At 34.3% G+C, this 18213-nt stretch overlaps 1 protein-coding gene and 1 non-coding gene across 2 annotated transcripts in view; one reads left to right on the forward strand and one right to left on the reverse strand.

Moving 5' to 3' along the window:
• Nucleotides 1-46: 46 nt before the first annotated feature.
• On the forward strand, nucleotides 47-16052 carry LOC109446300 (uncharacterized). The gene is made up of 4 exons (XR_012496651.1): nucleotides 47-186; nucleotides 1132-1246; nucleotides 1990-2084; nucleotides 15924-16052. It is a non-coding gene; the product is annotated as an uncharacterized LOC109446300 (transcript).
• PHIP (PHIP subunit of CUL4-Ring ligase complex) overlaps nucleotides 3070-18213 on the reverse strand; it is a 118957-nt gene continuing 103813 nt past the window's right edge. The window contains exons 36-40 of the mRNA XM_074333220.1: nucleotides 13328-13480; nucleotides 12406-12569; nucleotides 11689-11948; nucleotides 10991-11182; nucleotides 3070-8530 (exon numbers count right to left, since the gene is read on the reverse strand). Of these exons, the coding sequence (XP_074189321.1) occupies nucleotides 7896-8530; nucleotides 10991-11182; nucleotides 11689-11948; nucleotides 12406-12569; nucleotides 13328-13480 (1404 nt within the window). The 3' untranslated portion in view covers nucleotides 3070-7895. The remainder of the gene's footprint in view (nucleotides 8531-10990; nucleotides 11183-11688; nucleotides 11949-12405; nucleotides 12570-13327; nucleotides 13481-18213) is intronic.

Consider the following 18213-nt stretch of genomic DNA (forward strand, 5'->3'; position numbering starts at 1 on the left):
CTCCGCCTGGCAGCCCTCACTCGGCCCTAGACGGAACCTACCGTAGTCCACCCCGAGCTTCGTTTCGGGCGGTTACCCCATCCCTAGGCCTTGGCACGTCCCTCCTTTGCCCGCTGTTAGTGCCAAGGGTCAGGGATGGCCTTCGTGTCCTCCGCCGTCACTTACCTCCTTATGCCGTCAAGGGCTGTAAGTTTTACTGTTTTCCCCTTTCCTCTCAGGCCCCTACTCTTCCCAATTCAACTGTCTAAGACCAGCCCCCGCCCCCCCCCCGCCCCCCGGGCCAATCACCCTACTCCAATCTCAAAATCTAATCACCACAAATCCACAGCAGGACGCAATGACCTAACTTACACTCAACTCGGATCGAATTCTTCCCAACTTAAAACCTTTTGGTGGCCCCTGATAATAGCCAGCATCTCGGAGGCAAACCCCCTCCGCGAGGTTTCAAGCCCCCCCGCCTCTTCACCCCCCGCGAAGATCTGGCCCACATGCTCGCCTCAGTTTCAATCCCTCCTTGCGTGCTCAGGAGAATGGAAGATTCCCTTCTCTGGAAAGTTCCTCACTGCCATTGCCTCCCTGGCTTGTCTCACTCATTTATTCACCTCTGAGTTAAAAACTCGGTTCGGACCTCATATCCCTCAGGATGGCCATCCCAACAGAATTAGATGACCCTCTTGGGGTCTTCAGAGCACCTGCATGTTTCCGTTGTAGCTAGCAAAAATCTACTGCAGCTATATGGTGACCTATTTTTCCTATACTCCACTCCCATCAATTTACCACTTGCGTACTCTGTACCAGCTACACGGTTAAGCAGGTGTTATGAATTATTTAATACTTATAAATTAGCCTGTGAAATAGCTTCTACAATCCCCAATCATAAATATGCGGTACAGGCTAAGAGAGCTTAAGAAATTTGTCTAATCTCTCATGGCCAGGATGCAGGGAACTCAGGCATTCATGTGCACTGCTCCAGTCTCTGAACTCTTCGGACAAAGGGTCACGTGTTTCATCTCTGGACCTAGCCCAGTGACTGGGACATAGTATATGTGGAATAAATGAGGTTTTATTTGATCCTCTACACCACTCAAGAAGGCAAGCCATTCAGGAATCATAACTTATTTTATTTTAAAGATGTGCAGAGATCCAGTGAATTAAGCTACTTGATAGTTCAATTTGGCAAAATTTCCATAGCTTTGATGCACTTATTCACAAGAGGTGAAGGGAAGAACTTGTGAAACCTTTACTGGTAAGTACCGTCAATACCAAACTAGACTTTGGTTTTCTGTTACAATAATAAATTGTTCTTAAAGAGCTTGAAAGAAGACTGAATTGCTCTTACTTCTTTATAATCTGCTCAGATTTTCTGTACCTTATCAGAGTAATTGGTTTCTCTTTATAATGTCCCTGATTATTAAAACAAAGACCAAAGGTTCCCACTTGTGAAAGTTCTAAATTTTCTTAAAATTGATCTGCCTTCTGTTTAAATATTTTATTTCATTTTTATTAAATGGAAACCAACTATTATTCTCAGGCACCCATGATTCTATCTTAATCAAATGATTAAATCTCCTCTGAAAACTCTTGATTTTGCTTTCCCAAGATTGAATCCTAAAATAAAAATTTCAGGATGTGTTTTACATTGAAACTATCTTTGACATTTCCCAGAGGGCCCCTGTAAAATCACAAACTTTAGTACTCTTTATTTGTAGTAAACAAATATTTCAACTCGTCACAATTGATAGTGTTGCAACAGCAGTCAAAACTCCTTTTTCTAACTGTTCAGAAAATCTCCCACTTATTACAGTCAGGTCATGGCCAGAAGACACAGCTTGCCTGGAGGCTATACATTAATGCATATTTTCTTTAGGTACTAAATAGGAAAGCCAAGACTGAGCCATGAGTACACAGTACAGTAAGAAACAACCACAGGCTATTTGAATTGAATTGGACCCTGCAGTTTATCTAATCAATTTTTTTTTTATTTTACAGATGAGAAAAGTGAAACTCAGAGATGACTCAATTCCAAGCCCAGTTCATTCCATTGCACTGTGCTGCCAACATGTCTTAGCTAATTAGGCAGAAAGGTACTTCACTTAATCCTTTCCACTGTTCTTTTCCTAACAAAACTAAAAAGAGTAATCAACATACATTAAATGTAGTGAGTGCAAAAAGATTACAAATGGAAAGTATTATATTGCAAGGAACAGAAGTTTTGTTTTGGTTTTTAATGCCCTTAAATAATGGGGCAACTTAGGCTACAAAATGAAAGTTGATAACTATTACAAAAGAGAAACCAGTAAAAAGTGGCTGCTGAAAATGAATTTTTCTTGGCTGGTTCTTCTAAGTATGTAACTACGAATTAGTGTCAGCATACTTTAGAAAGAAAAGGTACCTAAGAATATTTATCTGCGTTTCTCAACTTAGAAATTTATTTTATAGCCATGTAAACAAAATTCTTTAGAAATTATCATTAATAGCACAAAATCACAAATCACCCCTCACATGCTTAATCTGGTTGTCATCTATTGTAATAGCCTATGTATTCTTTATACTAAAATTGGGATTCTCAGAAAGTCAATAAAAATGTATGCCAACCTGACAAAGTCCTAGTAAAACAGCAATAGCTTTATAATTCTCATTTTGAATAACTGCTTAACAAGTAAAACTTTTTAATCATTCCTCCATTTTTTCCCTAAATTTCATTTCACTTTTGAGAAAATACACCAATTGTTCCTTGTAAATGCATCTTAACAGAAATATCTGAATACTGAAGTATTTATCACCCAGTAATTTACACATAGTAACAAGTCAATAATTGTTTTGTGTACACATTAAAAGGCAAATGATTACTTTTAACCTTTAGTTATTTTGGAATTAAATTACATTAGGGTACCCACAATCCTTTGATTGGCTAGTAATCTTAACATTTTGCTAAATAGAGCACTGGAAACTCCAATGTACCAGCATTTACATAATGGCTTCTTTGGTATAGTGTTTGTTGAATTTATGTCATGTGTTGACCAAACCAACACAAAAAAGCAAGTAATAAAGAAATGAGGCTCTACTAAATAGCTTAGAAAAACAAGTTTTCTATTTATTTAAAAATAAGTTTGTAGTTACTACATTGCAGGGACAGGAATTCTTACACATACATTCTAGTTTGTATAAAAGGATTCAAAGAATTATGCATCAAAACTAACATAGAAAGTGTCACATAACAGTAAAGAAAGGTCCAATCAATATGTACAAAAAGAAAGGGCACTGCTATTCTGATGTAAGACTGCCATTTATAACATGATATTCCAGGTTTCTGGAAGGAAAAAAACAAAAACCTCAATAAAGCTAAATAATTAATTTGTCTTTAAACTCTGTTACTTATTACATACAACAGATTTGCTTGTGTTTAACATTGTTTTCTGTACAAAATAAGCATAGTTTTAATTTGAAAATGTGTCAGTTTCAACGTTAACCCTCTAGGTCAGTTACTTTTTAAAAATTGAACTACATTCTACATGTCTAAATGTCGTGTGACAGGATTTAACAGTTTTCTAAAAAATCTTTAATAAGACCCCATCTTGCAGTTTTAATATGGTCCAAAAATGTAACTTTGTATTTTATCTCAATTTATAGTTTATCATTGTGATTAATCAACACGCACAAAAGTAATGAGCGTATGTGTGCATCTGCATCATACGTGTACTATGTATCATCTCAAACCTAGTCTTTTAGCTCCTTAAATGAAGAAAACTCACAGCCACCCACTATATGTATTTGGTTTCTGCCGTATAAGATTAATTTCCTGATGATTTTATCTGCATTAAAAAAGTATTTCAACACAGAGCTATCAAAACTAAAAATATACATTTATAGGCCATGTTTTCTAATTGTTTTACCGTAGTGTGTACAAGGTTTATCTCTGGAGCGTCAAAAGTGGTAATTACAGGCTTCTGACTCAATCAGACCTCTCCTTGGGTGCTTCGTACAAAATGACTTTTCATTTGGAGTGAAAACAGTTTCTTAGTAAATGTAATAAATCACTTGGAAATTTGGAGAACTAAGGGGGAAGTGCAAGGAGGGAAGAGAGGAAAAGGTGTATTTTTCCAATTTTAATAGAAAAAAAAATCTTGCCTAAATATAATTGTACCACTTCTCAACCTATTAGGTCAAGACTACTTTCTAAGCATGGAGTAATTCAGAGAATATAAAAGTACTTCCGCTGTTATGACTTTTAAAATCATGTATTTCTGCATATAAGGAGAACACTTATAGCCTTTAAATACTCAAGTATCTTGGTCCTTCCAGCCTATTCAAAAATAAATTTCAGGTGAACAAAAACATTCAGAATAACAATGTTTTCATTAGATAGAAAACTGGAAATCAAAACTTCTGCTTCCAGTTGACATTTGGGAGAAATATATAGGTATGTCGATATGCATAAAATGGAATGCTAGAATTAAAGTAAACACTATTAACTGGAGGAACTAATTACAAACCATATTTTAAAACATGTAAATGTTGCTAATATCATATAAGCAAAAGATGTTACTTATTTGTTTAAATGTTTGATTAGTCTACCGCACTACAGATAAGGGGCAATTCTAGATGTTAACACACATGCTACATAAGGACTGTTTTGCTCATCAGTGTATCTTATGTAATTAATTTCCAAGTGATACCAAATTTAACCAAATTCATGTCTTGGAATGTGATGAATGTGACTCGATCAAGCTCACAAATATTTTATAGTCCTTCTAATTAAATTTAAGGAGGATGATAGTTTTTTATAATAAGTTTTCAAAATGGTTTTTAATAAAAAAATAAGTCTTCAAATTGGAAACAAGACCAACAAATCTTTAGTACATAAATATATGCAAACTAGTCCAACGCCCTAACAGCAGAATGCAAAAGATAAAATTTTAAGAAAGTATGTACCTATTGCCCAGAGCTGTGAGACTGTAATTAGACTGAATGTTTAAACTGCTCATTTGCAACATTCTATAATTTTTAGATTTGACTGGGATTTGAGAATGTGGGGGTGAAGGGAGAGACTATTAGGGTTAGATACTTAAAAATAAATTGATTTACAATTTCCATGCATATAACAGGTTATATTTCTGAAATTTTCAGTAAACTTGAGATTTTTTTTTTTTTATTGCTCACCTAAGACAACTGCCAATATTTCCTTTTGGCCTATAAACAATACATACATAGTGTCACTGTCTCAAAGAAGGTATTTTTCCAAGTGGTCCAACAGAACAAAAATGATGGTGATGACTTAAATTTTTCAATTCAACTTCTGCAATGCAAAGAAGCTAAATTATAAAAATATAAAATCTAAATATATCTGGTATTACTAATACATTTAAGTGTTTCAATTACAAATAATCTGATCCAAGTCATTTTTGCTTTACTAAGAAACCAGTGTCTAATAATGTCCAAATAAGGTCATACATATACAATGTCTTTATAACAGGAGTAATACATTTACTTGTTGCAGGTAAAATGGTAAATACTCATTTCTTTGCTCACGAGTTAGAACTAATCCATACACTGTACTAGAGGTATATTCCACTCTAAGACTGTGTACGCTTTCTTTTTCTGTACACACTTTAAAATTATACACATTTTTTTTTTACAAAACTGGATTTATAGACTATTATTTGTTTCTAACACAATGCAGATTAACATCAGGAAATTACATGTTTCAAATAGATTGCCTTCAAAAGCAACAAATTACTTTAATGACAAATTTAAACATATACACTATTTTCAATAATGGTGTAACTGACTCATTTTACTATACAACCAAGCCGTCCATTTCTGCATTATGAAGACTTTAACTACTGAATTTTAATTATATAGTTAAATATATTTGTTAGAAAAAAATAAATATACAAAAAACCTGAAAATTTTGAAATTATTTTTCAACTGCAAAATCACAGCAATCCAGTTAAGATCTGGAAAATGGTTTACTTAATTTCACAGAAGGATTTCTGTACAAATTTAGTTACAAACGGTCTAAAAAGCCCAAATGTATCACTTTCCATTCTTCTTCAAGACAATTAAATGACAGCTAATATTTATCCCTATCAGAAATAAGAAATAATTATGTAAGGTATTTTGCCAAGGTTCAATTAAAGACTTTATATTTCTATATCAGGGTCATGCTGATACATATTTTCCCATCCTCACTTTTTAAAAATGTAGTATCTGAAAATTTTGGTTACCTTTTTGTACCATACCAGTCCTCAGAAAATACTCCATTCTTTCAACTTTTAAAAAAATGGACAATAATTTTTAAACAATAGAAATGGTATTTATGTTGGTTTTTAAAGTATAAAATAACTGTACCATAAACAAATAAATAACTGCTTTCCTTTTCCATAGCAGTACATATAGCAATACATTCTCCTAAGTCATATAATTATCATTTACAATAGACAACTTAATTTTACTAATGATGCAAAAAATAATAGAATACAAGGCACAATCATTAAATGGAAGTTTTCTTTAGGGTGTATATTGACATACCAGCGTGATAAGGATACCGTAAAAAGTGCAGAAAAAACACAATGTGCAATGAGACCACTGTATAAAACATGATTGCATAAAAAGTGATTTGGCCTATTTTAACCTTTAATAATTGAAAATAACCAATCTTCCCCTTAAAATTAAACTATAAAGTATGACATTTTAAAATTATTTTTATTCTATCACTATCTAAAAAATCCTGAAAAAAGAATTTATACCTGGGTAATAGTATATAAGTATGTGTTTGTATATATATTTAATTATACCCATTTATCAATATATACATACACACACAGACACATTTCTTTGTAAGTCATTTAGCCTATTAGATATGTCTAAAGTTTAGAAACAACATTAATCCAGATCAAGTAAACATCAAATCCCTTACCTTTTTCCTGTATTTTCCTTGAATCCTTTAACCACTTAAACACTTTCTCCAAAACATCTCTGTCAAAGGACCCACCAGTGCATTACTTTCTACTATTAGTACCAAAAAAAGATACATCTCAGCATAACTCTTTACTAACTTGCTCTTTAGAATAATATATAGCCTTTCCAATATTGAAAAGTGTATGCTGTCCTGACAGTCAAAAACAGGCTTTCCACTGCACTGATTCTCAGTCTTTGGCACAATAAACAGAGATTGAGTGATTGATATAAGAATCAAGGTCTGAAAAATTAGACAGTCAAATGTTTTCCAATGTGGATATGTTTCCTTTTCATCAGTACATTTTCTCTTACGTTTGGCAGAAATGGAATACAGCAAAAGCCTTCTCTAGATTCTTTGTAGATGAACATTGTACAAGTAAAATTAAACTCTTTAGGGTATCAAATTGTGGGAATTTTATATTTATCTTAAGAGGAAACACATTTCTTAATTTACTGCTACTCTGGTAACATCTCTCCTCCTAGGGGCACGACTTCTGTATCAATAGAAATGTACCTGGCTTGGTCAAAAATAATTCATTTTAACATGAAACGCTCTATCACTAGGAATACTATGCTCGTTAAAAATGTAGCAGAACTGTCTTTTCCAGAAATAGACTGGGAATTCATTATAGATCCTCAATTTCTTTCTTTCTTTTTTTTTTTTTTTGCGACCAGTGAATGAAATGAATGTTGAAATGTATAACCTATCTAAGGGAATAAATAGCAAACATTTAAAATATATATGTATATATTTATATATATATTCATTTAAAGAAGTGAAGTGTCTTGTAAGTTTGTGGTTGTTTTTTTTTTTTGCAAATCAAATTGTAACATTCTCTAATCCACCACAGCAGCAAGGAAGCAGAAACCTTAGTTCTACTTATTCCTTAACTGTACCTGCTTTATGATTTTGAAGTAAAATATTTTGGTACAAGTTACCAACCAATTAAATTAGCTTTTGCTTTTTCAGTCAACTTTCGGACTCGTCCTCTGCTAGAAGTTCCAAAAGTCAAAGAGGTGTCTTCAAACAGCAGCTGCCTTTGCTCCTCTTCGGAGTCATCCTCATTATAGAAAGCTGTCCTTCGACCTTGGTTTCTAGTTCTCATGTGGGGTTCAGAGCCTTTCAGTTCCTCAAACTCTTCTTCCTCATCCATAGGATCATCTGTCTTTTTTCGGTTACTTCTCCTTAGCATTTTAACACTAGTAGGAACTATGAGATCTGAGTCTAGTTTTTGTGTCTTCATCTTCCTTTTGGGTTTTCTGCCTCCACGACTCTTTTTCTGTAACAAATCCTCCTTTACAGTATTAGTTTCAGAAAGAAAATTGCATGTTGAAGAAGGAACTACTTCATCTCTGATAGGATGTACATTATTTTGCTCTGAATTTTCTAGCTTTGCATACTGTAGCTTTTTGGGCTTTCTACCCCTCTTCTTGTGTATAACTTCACCACTACTGGTAGTAACTTCTACCTTAGGTTTCCTTCCAGGTCCCCTCTTCACAAGTTTAGATGGCTGCCCTCCATGGCCATTTACTTGAATGCTTCCTGGTACAAGAGCATTGTTCTTACAATCTGTTAAAAGCGAACAATGGCACACTTAATATATGGAATGCCTTTTTATTTGACTTTCTAACTAACCAATAAGACCAATGCTATACTTACATGAAATGGAATAATTCTAATTATTTTTTTACTAAAATAAGAAAAAGAACCAACAAAATGCTAATAGTTTAATGATATTGTTTACAGACACACCTCATTTTATTGCATTTTGCTTTATTGCACTTCCCAAGATTTTTTCTTTTTTAAACAAATTGAAAGTTTTTGGCAACCCTGTATCATGCAAGTCTATTGGTGCCATTTCCCCAACAGACTTGGATAGATGGTTAGAATTTTTTAGCAATAAAGTATCTTTAAATTAAGGTATATACATTATTTTTTAAAGAGACAATGCTACTGCACACTTTAATAGACTACAGTATAGTGTAAACATAACTTTTATATGTACCGGGAAACCAAAAAATTCATGTGACTTGCTTTATTGCCATATTTGCTTTATTGTGGTAGATGGGACCTAACCTGGAATAGTTCCAAGTTATGCCTATACATGTGCCACCGTTATCATGATTAAAATCCCACTGTAACAAACTCCATGATAAAGGCCACTATGCTTTATTGAAAAATAAAACAATATTGGGAGATAAAATTCTAAATATGTACAATCTGGAGATCATGATGAACTGCCTTTCTGTGATTTAAAAAAAAATATATATATATATATATATTACTCTTTCAAATGAAAACAAAAAATAACACACATGCATTCCCACTAACATTTTTCTTCCAAAATTTCTAAAGTTTTTTGTTTGGTTATGGTGCATGTGATCTGCAATGTAATTATCTTAAAGGAAATTCATAAAGAGATGAAAACTGATTTTAAAGAGAATGCTTCTTCATAATGATTATTTTTTGTCATGGGTTGGAATTGTACTGCATAAATATCAAGAAAAAAACCATCAAGAGACTCACAAAAGGCCAGAACCAGTAACAGAGGGAGAAGGCAAAGTCCTCACTTTCCTGACCCCCATAGTACGAATGACTCACTTTAGATTGGTGGTCTTCCATAATGATGAAGGGAGTGGTGACAGGGGAGAAATGTGTAAGTGCACGTGTGCAATAGAGAGAAATGATCAGAAAGATCACTTTGGCTGCAATGTGGAAGATGGATTGGGTAAGGAACAGTTAAGGACTAAGGCAGAGAGACCAGTTAGGAAATTAGGACAACAGTCCTGATGAGAAATTACGTTGGCCTAAATTAAGGACATGGAAGCGAGAACGGAGGAGGGAATGGATTAATGGATTTTAGAGATGTTAAGGAGGCAGGAACAACAGAAGCTAATAATTATCAAGTAGATTTGGATGCTGAAGAGAAGGCTAGGATGACTCCCTGATTTTAAGCTTATGTCAGTGGATGGATCCCAATTTCACTAATCAAAATGAAGACGTTTAAATAAACAATTAAATTCTGAGCGGTTTCTGGGGAGAATATTGAAGAGGAAATGGCTTAAAAACACTTTGGAAATCATTATACAAAATGCTTATTCTTGAGGTGTCTGTTGCCAAAAAAGCCACAATTATTTTAACATGTCATACATAGGATGTGTTTATATTATTTATCTTCATCTTTCAAACATAAAGCTTTAACAAAGAAAATCTGCAGATGAAAAGAACTTATAAGAATAACTGTAAAAAAGTTGTGTATTATAATAGAGAGTCTGGCTATAGACAACCCTGATGAATTAATAAAGGTTGCTGTGTTGAATTTTGTAATGTAATAACTTAATTTTCCCAAAAAAAGTGAAGACTGGTACCTGGGTTAACTAAATCCAATTTAATTTAAACTTCTTGGATATACTTTTTTAGGTTTTGTAATAATGAAGTTAAAAACTAATTTACATCCTAAAAGCCTTTGATTCCGTAATTTGTTTTCATTTTCATATAGCAAGTTTTTCTTGGCTTTTAAAATTAATGATAATATAGTTTAAGTTTGGCACAAAACTGCAAATCAAAGATGTCTCACTAAATTTATCAACTAATATTAGAAGGTGACTTTTAAATGAGCAACCTAAAAAAGTTGATTTACGTACTAACTCCAACAAAATCATCATTTTTAACACGTTGCGTATGGCAGGGTTTAAATCCCTCATACCCCTCTGTTCCGGCAGGTTTTTAAAAGAAACTACTTTAAAATGCACTCTTCTCTTTAAAGCGTAAATGCTTCTATGTCATTTATTATTTTTCTATAAATAATAGATTCTACAAATAAATTATTCTATAAATTATTCTATAAATAATTATTCTACAAATAATTCAATAAAATATACAAAGTAAAAAGAGTCAACAGTAAAAACGAGAATTCTCGTTATCCGTCCTTAACGCATGGCTCAGAAAAAAACGAAGATTCTCGTGATCTATACGCAACGTGTTAAGAAAAGATCTAGTCTATCTTGGAAGATACAAATCACACCTTACCTTGCTCAATGACAGCTGATGACTTTGAAAGATTCTTTGAGAGGACAGATGATTTCATTTTACGTTTGAATGGCTTTTCCTTTTCCAAGTTTTCTTTTGCAGAATTATTCCTAGTGCCATGACTGTAATTTGATTGACCAGGACTTGAAAGAGTATTCAAGGTTTTCGAATGTTTCACAGAATTCTCTAGAACTAAAACACACATATAAAACATTACAAACTAAGCGTTATTTAACCTGAAAACAAGTAAGAAGGTTGGGACTACCTGTAACTTGAATTGCTTGAATTAGCTGAGAGAACAAAACCTGGGGGATACTTAAAGCTTTCTAATAGGAAAAAGGCATAAACAACTAAACTCTTAATAATTTCAGACCTTTTAGAAGTTGTCCAGTCACTTCAAGATTATGAAGGCAAGTCCTGGCAAATTGCTAGCAACTCTGGATACTTGAATTTAAATTCAGGCAGTTTGGGTCAGAGTTGCCATTTTTAAGCATTATTCTACACTGACACTCCTTAACCTCAACTTTGTTTTCTTATTAAAAACAATTAAAAGGGGGGGGGGGGCAGAAAAACAAAGAAAAAATCAACAGTGTCTGCTGGAATTTACTAAAATCCAGTATATGTCATTTGGCAATGTAAAAGCTTAAATTAAAAGTCATTATATATATACTTCAATTTAGAAACTAACTGATTCTTACTTGTTTTCCCTGGCATCGCAGATGTATTAGCTTTCAAAATAAAAGTCTTTGCTGCTGAAGAAGTAGATGGTTGCTCAGTGGTAACTGGATCTACAACCACTCGGTTGCTTCTGGTTCGAACTACAGAACTAGATTCTGTTTTACCATTTATCTGAGCAGCATTGTGCCTCGGTGGTATTGATCTTGTGGGTGTAGAGAATGGAGAGGTAGAAACATCTGACTTTAGCTGGGGTTTTACCATCCTTTTTTTCCTTTCAGGGCTGTAAATAAAATAATATCATTAGTCATTCTTATAGTTCTATGTGGATGAATAAAACACAGTTTTATAAATACTACTGGATTCAATATTTGTACTATATGAAATATGTTAAAATATGAGATTTGTAGTGGATTTCATATGGTTGTGAGCCTTTGAAAAGTGAATATTTAGTGAAGGATCGCCGTAAATGCTAGTTATATATGACAGAAAGCATGATGCCATCACTATCCTAAAAATGCTGTTTTACTGTATAGATTTAGCAGTTTGAATTTAAGCACTTACACTAGTATAGCTTTAGTTAAAAGATTAAAAATCCTCCACATCATAGGAACTTGCATGTCAAATATATCATTCTGCAATATAGGGAATAGTAAAGGAAGTATTAAAAAACACCAAGTTCTGTCACTTAGATGACAAAGTTATAGATCAGTTGATGCCATTTAAAATAAATCAAATACCTTGATGCAGCACTACTGGAAACAGAGCTGCTTCTGTTTCTTTTCTTCCTCCTTTTGGTTATTGTATTTCTTTTATGAAAACGAAGAGCAGATTTATAATCTGATAAAACTGAACTGATGTGTTCTTCGAAGAAAGCAGACAGGCGCAAACTCATGCTGTAAATCTATGGTAAGAATCAAAAAAGAACTGTTCAAACATTCCTCAAAGGAAAATGCCTGTTCAGCAAATATTGACACATAATTTAAATATTTTTCTAGCAAAAAGTTTTCAGAATTTAAACATTGCTTTTTCCAATCTCTTTTGATGAAAAGTAAAACTGAAGCATTTTTACAATTATTTTTGTATCTAGATTAGGAATCTTCCAAGCTTTGAGAAAAGCCCTACTATGAATTCAGATGGCTCATATAGACAAAATTCCTGTGCACTCTTGTCATATTAAAAGTATTCCTGAGGGTTTGAACCTGCTTTCCATTGCTACCTAGAACTAGCTAGTTATTCTTTCTCATTTCATTTGCATATATCACCCCTTTGTGTTGTACTGTTTGGCCAAAGACAGGTAAATTAAAGTTTACTCATTTTTTATAAATCATTCACAAAGATGCTCCTTTTCATTAATGTAGAAAATAGCCTGAAAAGTAAGCCCACATAGCCCTAATACATACGAAGGTGATACATATGTGGTGTATCTGTTCAACCATACTACTTCAAGAAAAGTAACCATCCCTAAACATTAGTGACATCAGTGTTATTTCATAGAATTAAAAAGCAGAAAGAAGTCAATTCTTTTTTTCTACTAGGATACCATTAAGAACAGAAGGTCAGCTTTGCTCTAAATTTTAAATAAAAGCAACATAGTTACTTAACATAATTTTTCTACAAACTTCGTTTAATTTAAACATAAAAGAAAATTTAATTATATACCCTTGATCTTTTGCTTGGTGTATACGCTTTAGAATTACTAAAAATAAGTCTGACATCTTTACATAACTCCATTGGTGACTCATAATTCCCAGCCTCTAAAGTTTCTCTAACGGTAGCAAAATCCATTGGAGTGTCAATGATGTCTCTGTAATCCTAAGAGAGGAAAAACAGGTGGTATTAATTATTATCATTACTACCACAAAGCATTACTTCTCAGCACAAGGATTCACATACAATTTCTGTGATGAGTTTAAGTCCTAGAACTATTAATAATCATTCCTTGTTTCCCTCATCAAGGCTTCCTTTTTTCTATATATATATATTTTTTGCATGCCCCCTCCCTTTTATTGCACTCAACACAGGATTTTTCTCATTCAACAATCTATTAAGTTGCACTTTTTTTCCTTGGGAAAGAGGTAAATGGTGGTGTTAGAAAAGGGAGATTTAAAAAGTATTAAAAAAACTCAGCTCTACAATTACACATGTAAATTTGATGTAAAATACCCAAAACTTTATGCTACCTACCGTGTTTCCCCCAAAATAAGACCCAGCAGGACCATCAGCTCTAATGCATCTTTTGGAACAAAAATTAATATAAGAAGACCCAGTATTATATTACATTATATTATAGCCGGTTTCATATTATATAAGACCCGGTCTTATATTAATTATATTAATTAAAAGACTCATTAGAGCTGATGATCTGGCCAGGTCTTATTTTCAGGGAGATATGGTATAAACTCTAAAGGCTGCTGACTCCCTGAAACATAACCATAATATTAACTAGCTGTCACACAAAGTCTATGCACTTCATTCCTCACAGAGGTGGAATTACCCAGAATTGCCACCTAGGCAACTGTATAAAATAAGGCAATAGATTATAAGCAATAAGACAACTGAAAGAAAAAAGCAACAGAATAGTATAAATTATGTGAATATAGAATCTCTAAATAAGAATAGAGTACTACATCTTTTCCATGGCCTTGGAGTATGTAACTATATTTTTTGAAATATAACTTGACTTTGCACCAAGTTTAAATTATGATCAAATATGTTTGACCATAAAGCAAACAGGATTATTACCCTTTATAAACAGTTTTATTTCTTCCTTAATCTGTATGCCTTTTATTTTCTTTCTTGCCTTGCTGCACTGGTTAGAATTTGCAGTGCTATACTGGATAGCAGTGCCTCATTCCCAATCTTAGGGGGACAGCATTCAGTTTGTCATAATAAATCACGATGTTAGCTGTAGGTTAATAAATTTTTTCTTTATCAAGTTAATGGAACTTCCCGTCTATTCCTACTTTTCTTGTGTTTTTTTATTTTAATCATTAATGATGGTCTGTTTTCTTAGATTATTTGTCTACCTGGCATCCATTCATCACAGAGCCAATTATATTAACTGTATTTTCTTATTTTCTATATTCTTGATGCTCTGGCATTTGGGGGCTTTACAGATCTGAGGAGATACTGCCCCTCCCAGGGCTAGCCAATTTTTAGACATAGCAAAAGGCTGCACTGGGAACACCTTTTTCTTATGCAAACCAACCACCTCCTTATCTAACTCTCACACCAAGCCAGTATTTCTTTTGCCCTGAACTATCCCAGGGCCAGGTACCAGACAACTAGAGACCACCCCTCTGCCCAAAGCCCATTGGAATTATTTCAAGTAGCCAATTGTGAACTGTTTACGCTGCCCTGCCTTGCCTCTCTCATGGAAACCCCAATAAATCATCTGGCCTAAATTTTTCCCTTGCTGTCTTCTGCCACGTGATCAAAACTTGGTGTATGTTCTTAGAACAAAATGGGCAATTATGCATTTCGTCAAATGCTTTTTCTGCATTGATATGACCATATGATTTTTTTCCTTTAATATGATGAATAACATTGACTGAATTTTGAATACTGAACCAGCTTTACACCCCTGGAGAAAAAAACCCACTTGGACATTGTATAAAATCATTATTATATATTTCTGAATTCTATTTGCTGAATTAAGAATTTTTACATTTTCTTTTTTTGTACTGTTTTGTCTGGTCTTGGTATCAGGAGCAAACTGCCTTCATAGATTGAGGGGAGGAAGTGTTCTCTACTTTAGGGAAGAGATTATGTAGAATCTGTTAAATCTTTAAACATTCGGTAGAATTCTCCAATGAAGTTATCTGGACCTAAGAGATCTCTTTTTTGAAAGCTTTAAAATGCAAACCAAATATCCTTACTAGTTATAGGGCTATTCAAATAATCTACTTCATATTGGGTAACCTGTGGTAGTTTGTACTTTGACAACTGGTCCATTTCATCTAGGATGTCCAATATATATGTGTACAGCTGTGTGTAGTATTCCTTTAATATACTTTTGTTATCTGCAGGGTCTGTAGTAATATCCCCCCCATTGCATTCCTGATATTGGCAATTTGTATCTTTTCTCTTTTTAGTTTTGTAAGTCTTAATAAAGGTTTGTCAATTTTAGTGATCTTTTCAAAGAATCAGCTTTTGGTTTTATGGATTGTCTCTACTGTTTTTGTTTTCAGTTTCATTGATTTTTGCTCTTTATTATTTCTTCTCACTTTTGGTTAATTTTATTTTATTTTTCTAGGTTTTTGAAAGAGCCTGGGTTACAGACTTGAGACCTTGCCTCTTCTGATAGACTACTTATTGCTAAAAAATTTCCCTGCACTGCTTTAGCTGCATCCCACAAATTTTAATATGTTGTATTCATTTTCATTAAGTTTCATGTATTTTTTATGTCCGGTAAATCTTCTTTGAATCATGGATTATTTAGAAGTGTATTGTTTAGTTACCAAGTGTTTGGATATTTTTCTGTTATTTTTGTTATTGATTTCTAGTTTGATTGCACTGTGGTTGGAAAACACACTGTATGGTTTCAATTATGTCTGTCATTTTATTGTTTTCTGTTCTGTTGCTTTTTCCTGTTTTCCAATCTCCTTGTGGGTCACTTGAACAGATTTTAAAATTTCATTTGGTTTATCTATGTTTATGGCTGTAAACATTAACTCTGCATAGTTGTTTAAGTGGCCATTGAGGTATTTTATAATATATACATAATTATCAAAATATAACGGTGTCAACATTTTACCGGTTCAAGTTAAGTACAGAAACCTCCCCTGCCTTTATCATCATGTTCACTGATTATTTCCTCTGCTATCTTTAGTGAATTTTGTTTGTTATTATATTTTGGTTCTATTTCCATTTGGTTCTTCTAATTCTTCTTGCGATTTTCTTGGTATGACAAGTGATTTTTGATTGAAACCTGGAAATTGTGGGTCTAAGAATGGATCTCTTTTAAATCTTATGTTTTAGTAGACCTACTCCAACCCCACTCTTTGAGCTAAGAGGGGGCACTGCTTTATTACTGCCAGGTAGGAGTAGAGTCTAGGTTTTACCTGGCCTCCACTGACACCCAAGGATAGAGGAGTACCTCCTTAAACTGCTGGGAAGGTATAGGAGTTCTAGCTCCTTACTAGGCTTCTACTGATGCCAGCTAGGGTGGGACGGGGTAGTGCCTCTGTTCTGCATGGCCTTCACTGACACTATTGGCGGTGGCCTTGTTATCACTGACCAATGGTGAAAAGTCCTGACTACCCACTAGGCCTCTGCTAATACCACCCAGTGAGGTAGGGTAGGGGTACCTCATCACTGCCCGATGTGGGTAGACAATCTAGGCTGGTATTTGGGAAGTGTGGAGGTGGCTCTCACTGGCCTTTCCTGATAGGGAAGGGGTAAGGCCACAATTTTTACTATGTTATTTAGCTGGAGTAGAGCAGTTACTGTCTCATGTTTGTTGTGTTGCTACGCTGCACCTTTCCTGGTCTGTTGGCTGGAGAGAGTGGGCTTTTCTGGTCAGTGCACATTGGCATTTCTAGGTTGTTAAGTTTCTTCAGTATCCAGAGTTGGAATATATAAGGCAAAAACGTATGCAGGAAATTCACTACTGTTATTCCTCAGTTCCTGAGGACCTACCCCGTCTGTCTTCTTTCTACATTCCAGAATCATCTTGACTTTTTTACACATAACATCCACAGTTTTTCAGTTCTACTTAGTGGGAAGAACAGGGGAAAGCATATCTTCTCCTTCTTCTCAGAAGTCCAATTAAACTGCCTTTGACCAAAATATTTAAAAATGTCTCACCTATAAGTGACTTTAGAACCACTTTATAAAGTCACACAATAAAATTTAGTAATTTTAATTTCGGTAAAAACAGTGTACAACAGTCTACCTTATGCACCAAACCTGGTCTAAATAACTTAGCCATTTACAGAAATTAAATTCATCATTAGTGGAAGATTGTGATTCCAAAAGAGATATTCCGAAAACAGAACCTCTCTGCTTCTTAAGACAACTGGAGAGAGGGTGGGAGAGTAGTTACAAAACTCCTTTATGCAATGGTAACAGCATCTGAACAGTGTCAAAACTCTCTATCCTCTTAAGGGTATCAAACTACTTTGACAAAATCTATAATTACTTGGCTATTAAATATTATGACATATTAGATTTACAAACTATAAATTTTGAGAAAGTGATATAAAAATGTTTCAATGTGGGCCAGCCCGGTAGCTCAGGGGGTTGGAGCTCCGTGCTCCTAACTCCAAAGGCTGCCAGTTCGATTCCCACATGGGCCAGTGGGCTCTCAACCACAAGATTGCCAGTTTGATTCTTCGAGTCCTGCAAGGGATGGTGGGCTGCGCCCCCTTCAACTAAGATTGAACATGGCACCTTGAGCTGAGCAGCTCAGCTCCCGGATGGCTCAGTTGGTTGGAGCGCGTCCTCTCAACCACAAGGTTGCCGGTTTGACTCCTGCAAGGGATGGTGGGCTGCGTCCCCCGCAACTAGCAATGGCAACTGGACCTGGAGCTGAGCTGCGCCCT

The sequence above is a fragment of the Rhinolophus sinicus genome, linkage group LG05, assembly GCF_036562045.2.
Source record: "Rhinolophus sinicus isolate RSC01 linkage group LG05, ASM3656204v1, whole genome shotgun sequence".
Taxonomy (NCBI): Eukaryota; Metazoa; Chordata; class Mammalia; order Chiroptera; family Rhinolophidae; genus Rhinolophus; species Rhinolophus sinicus.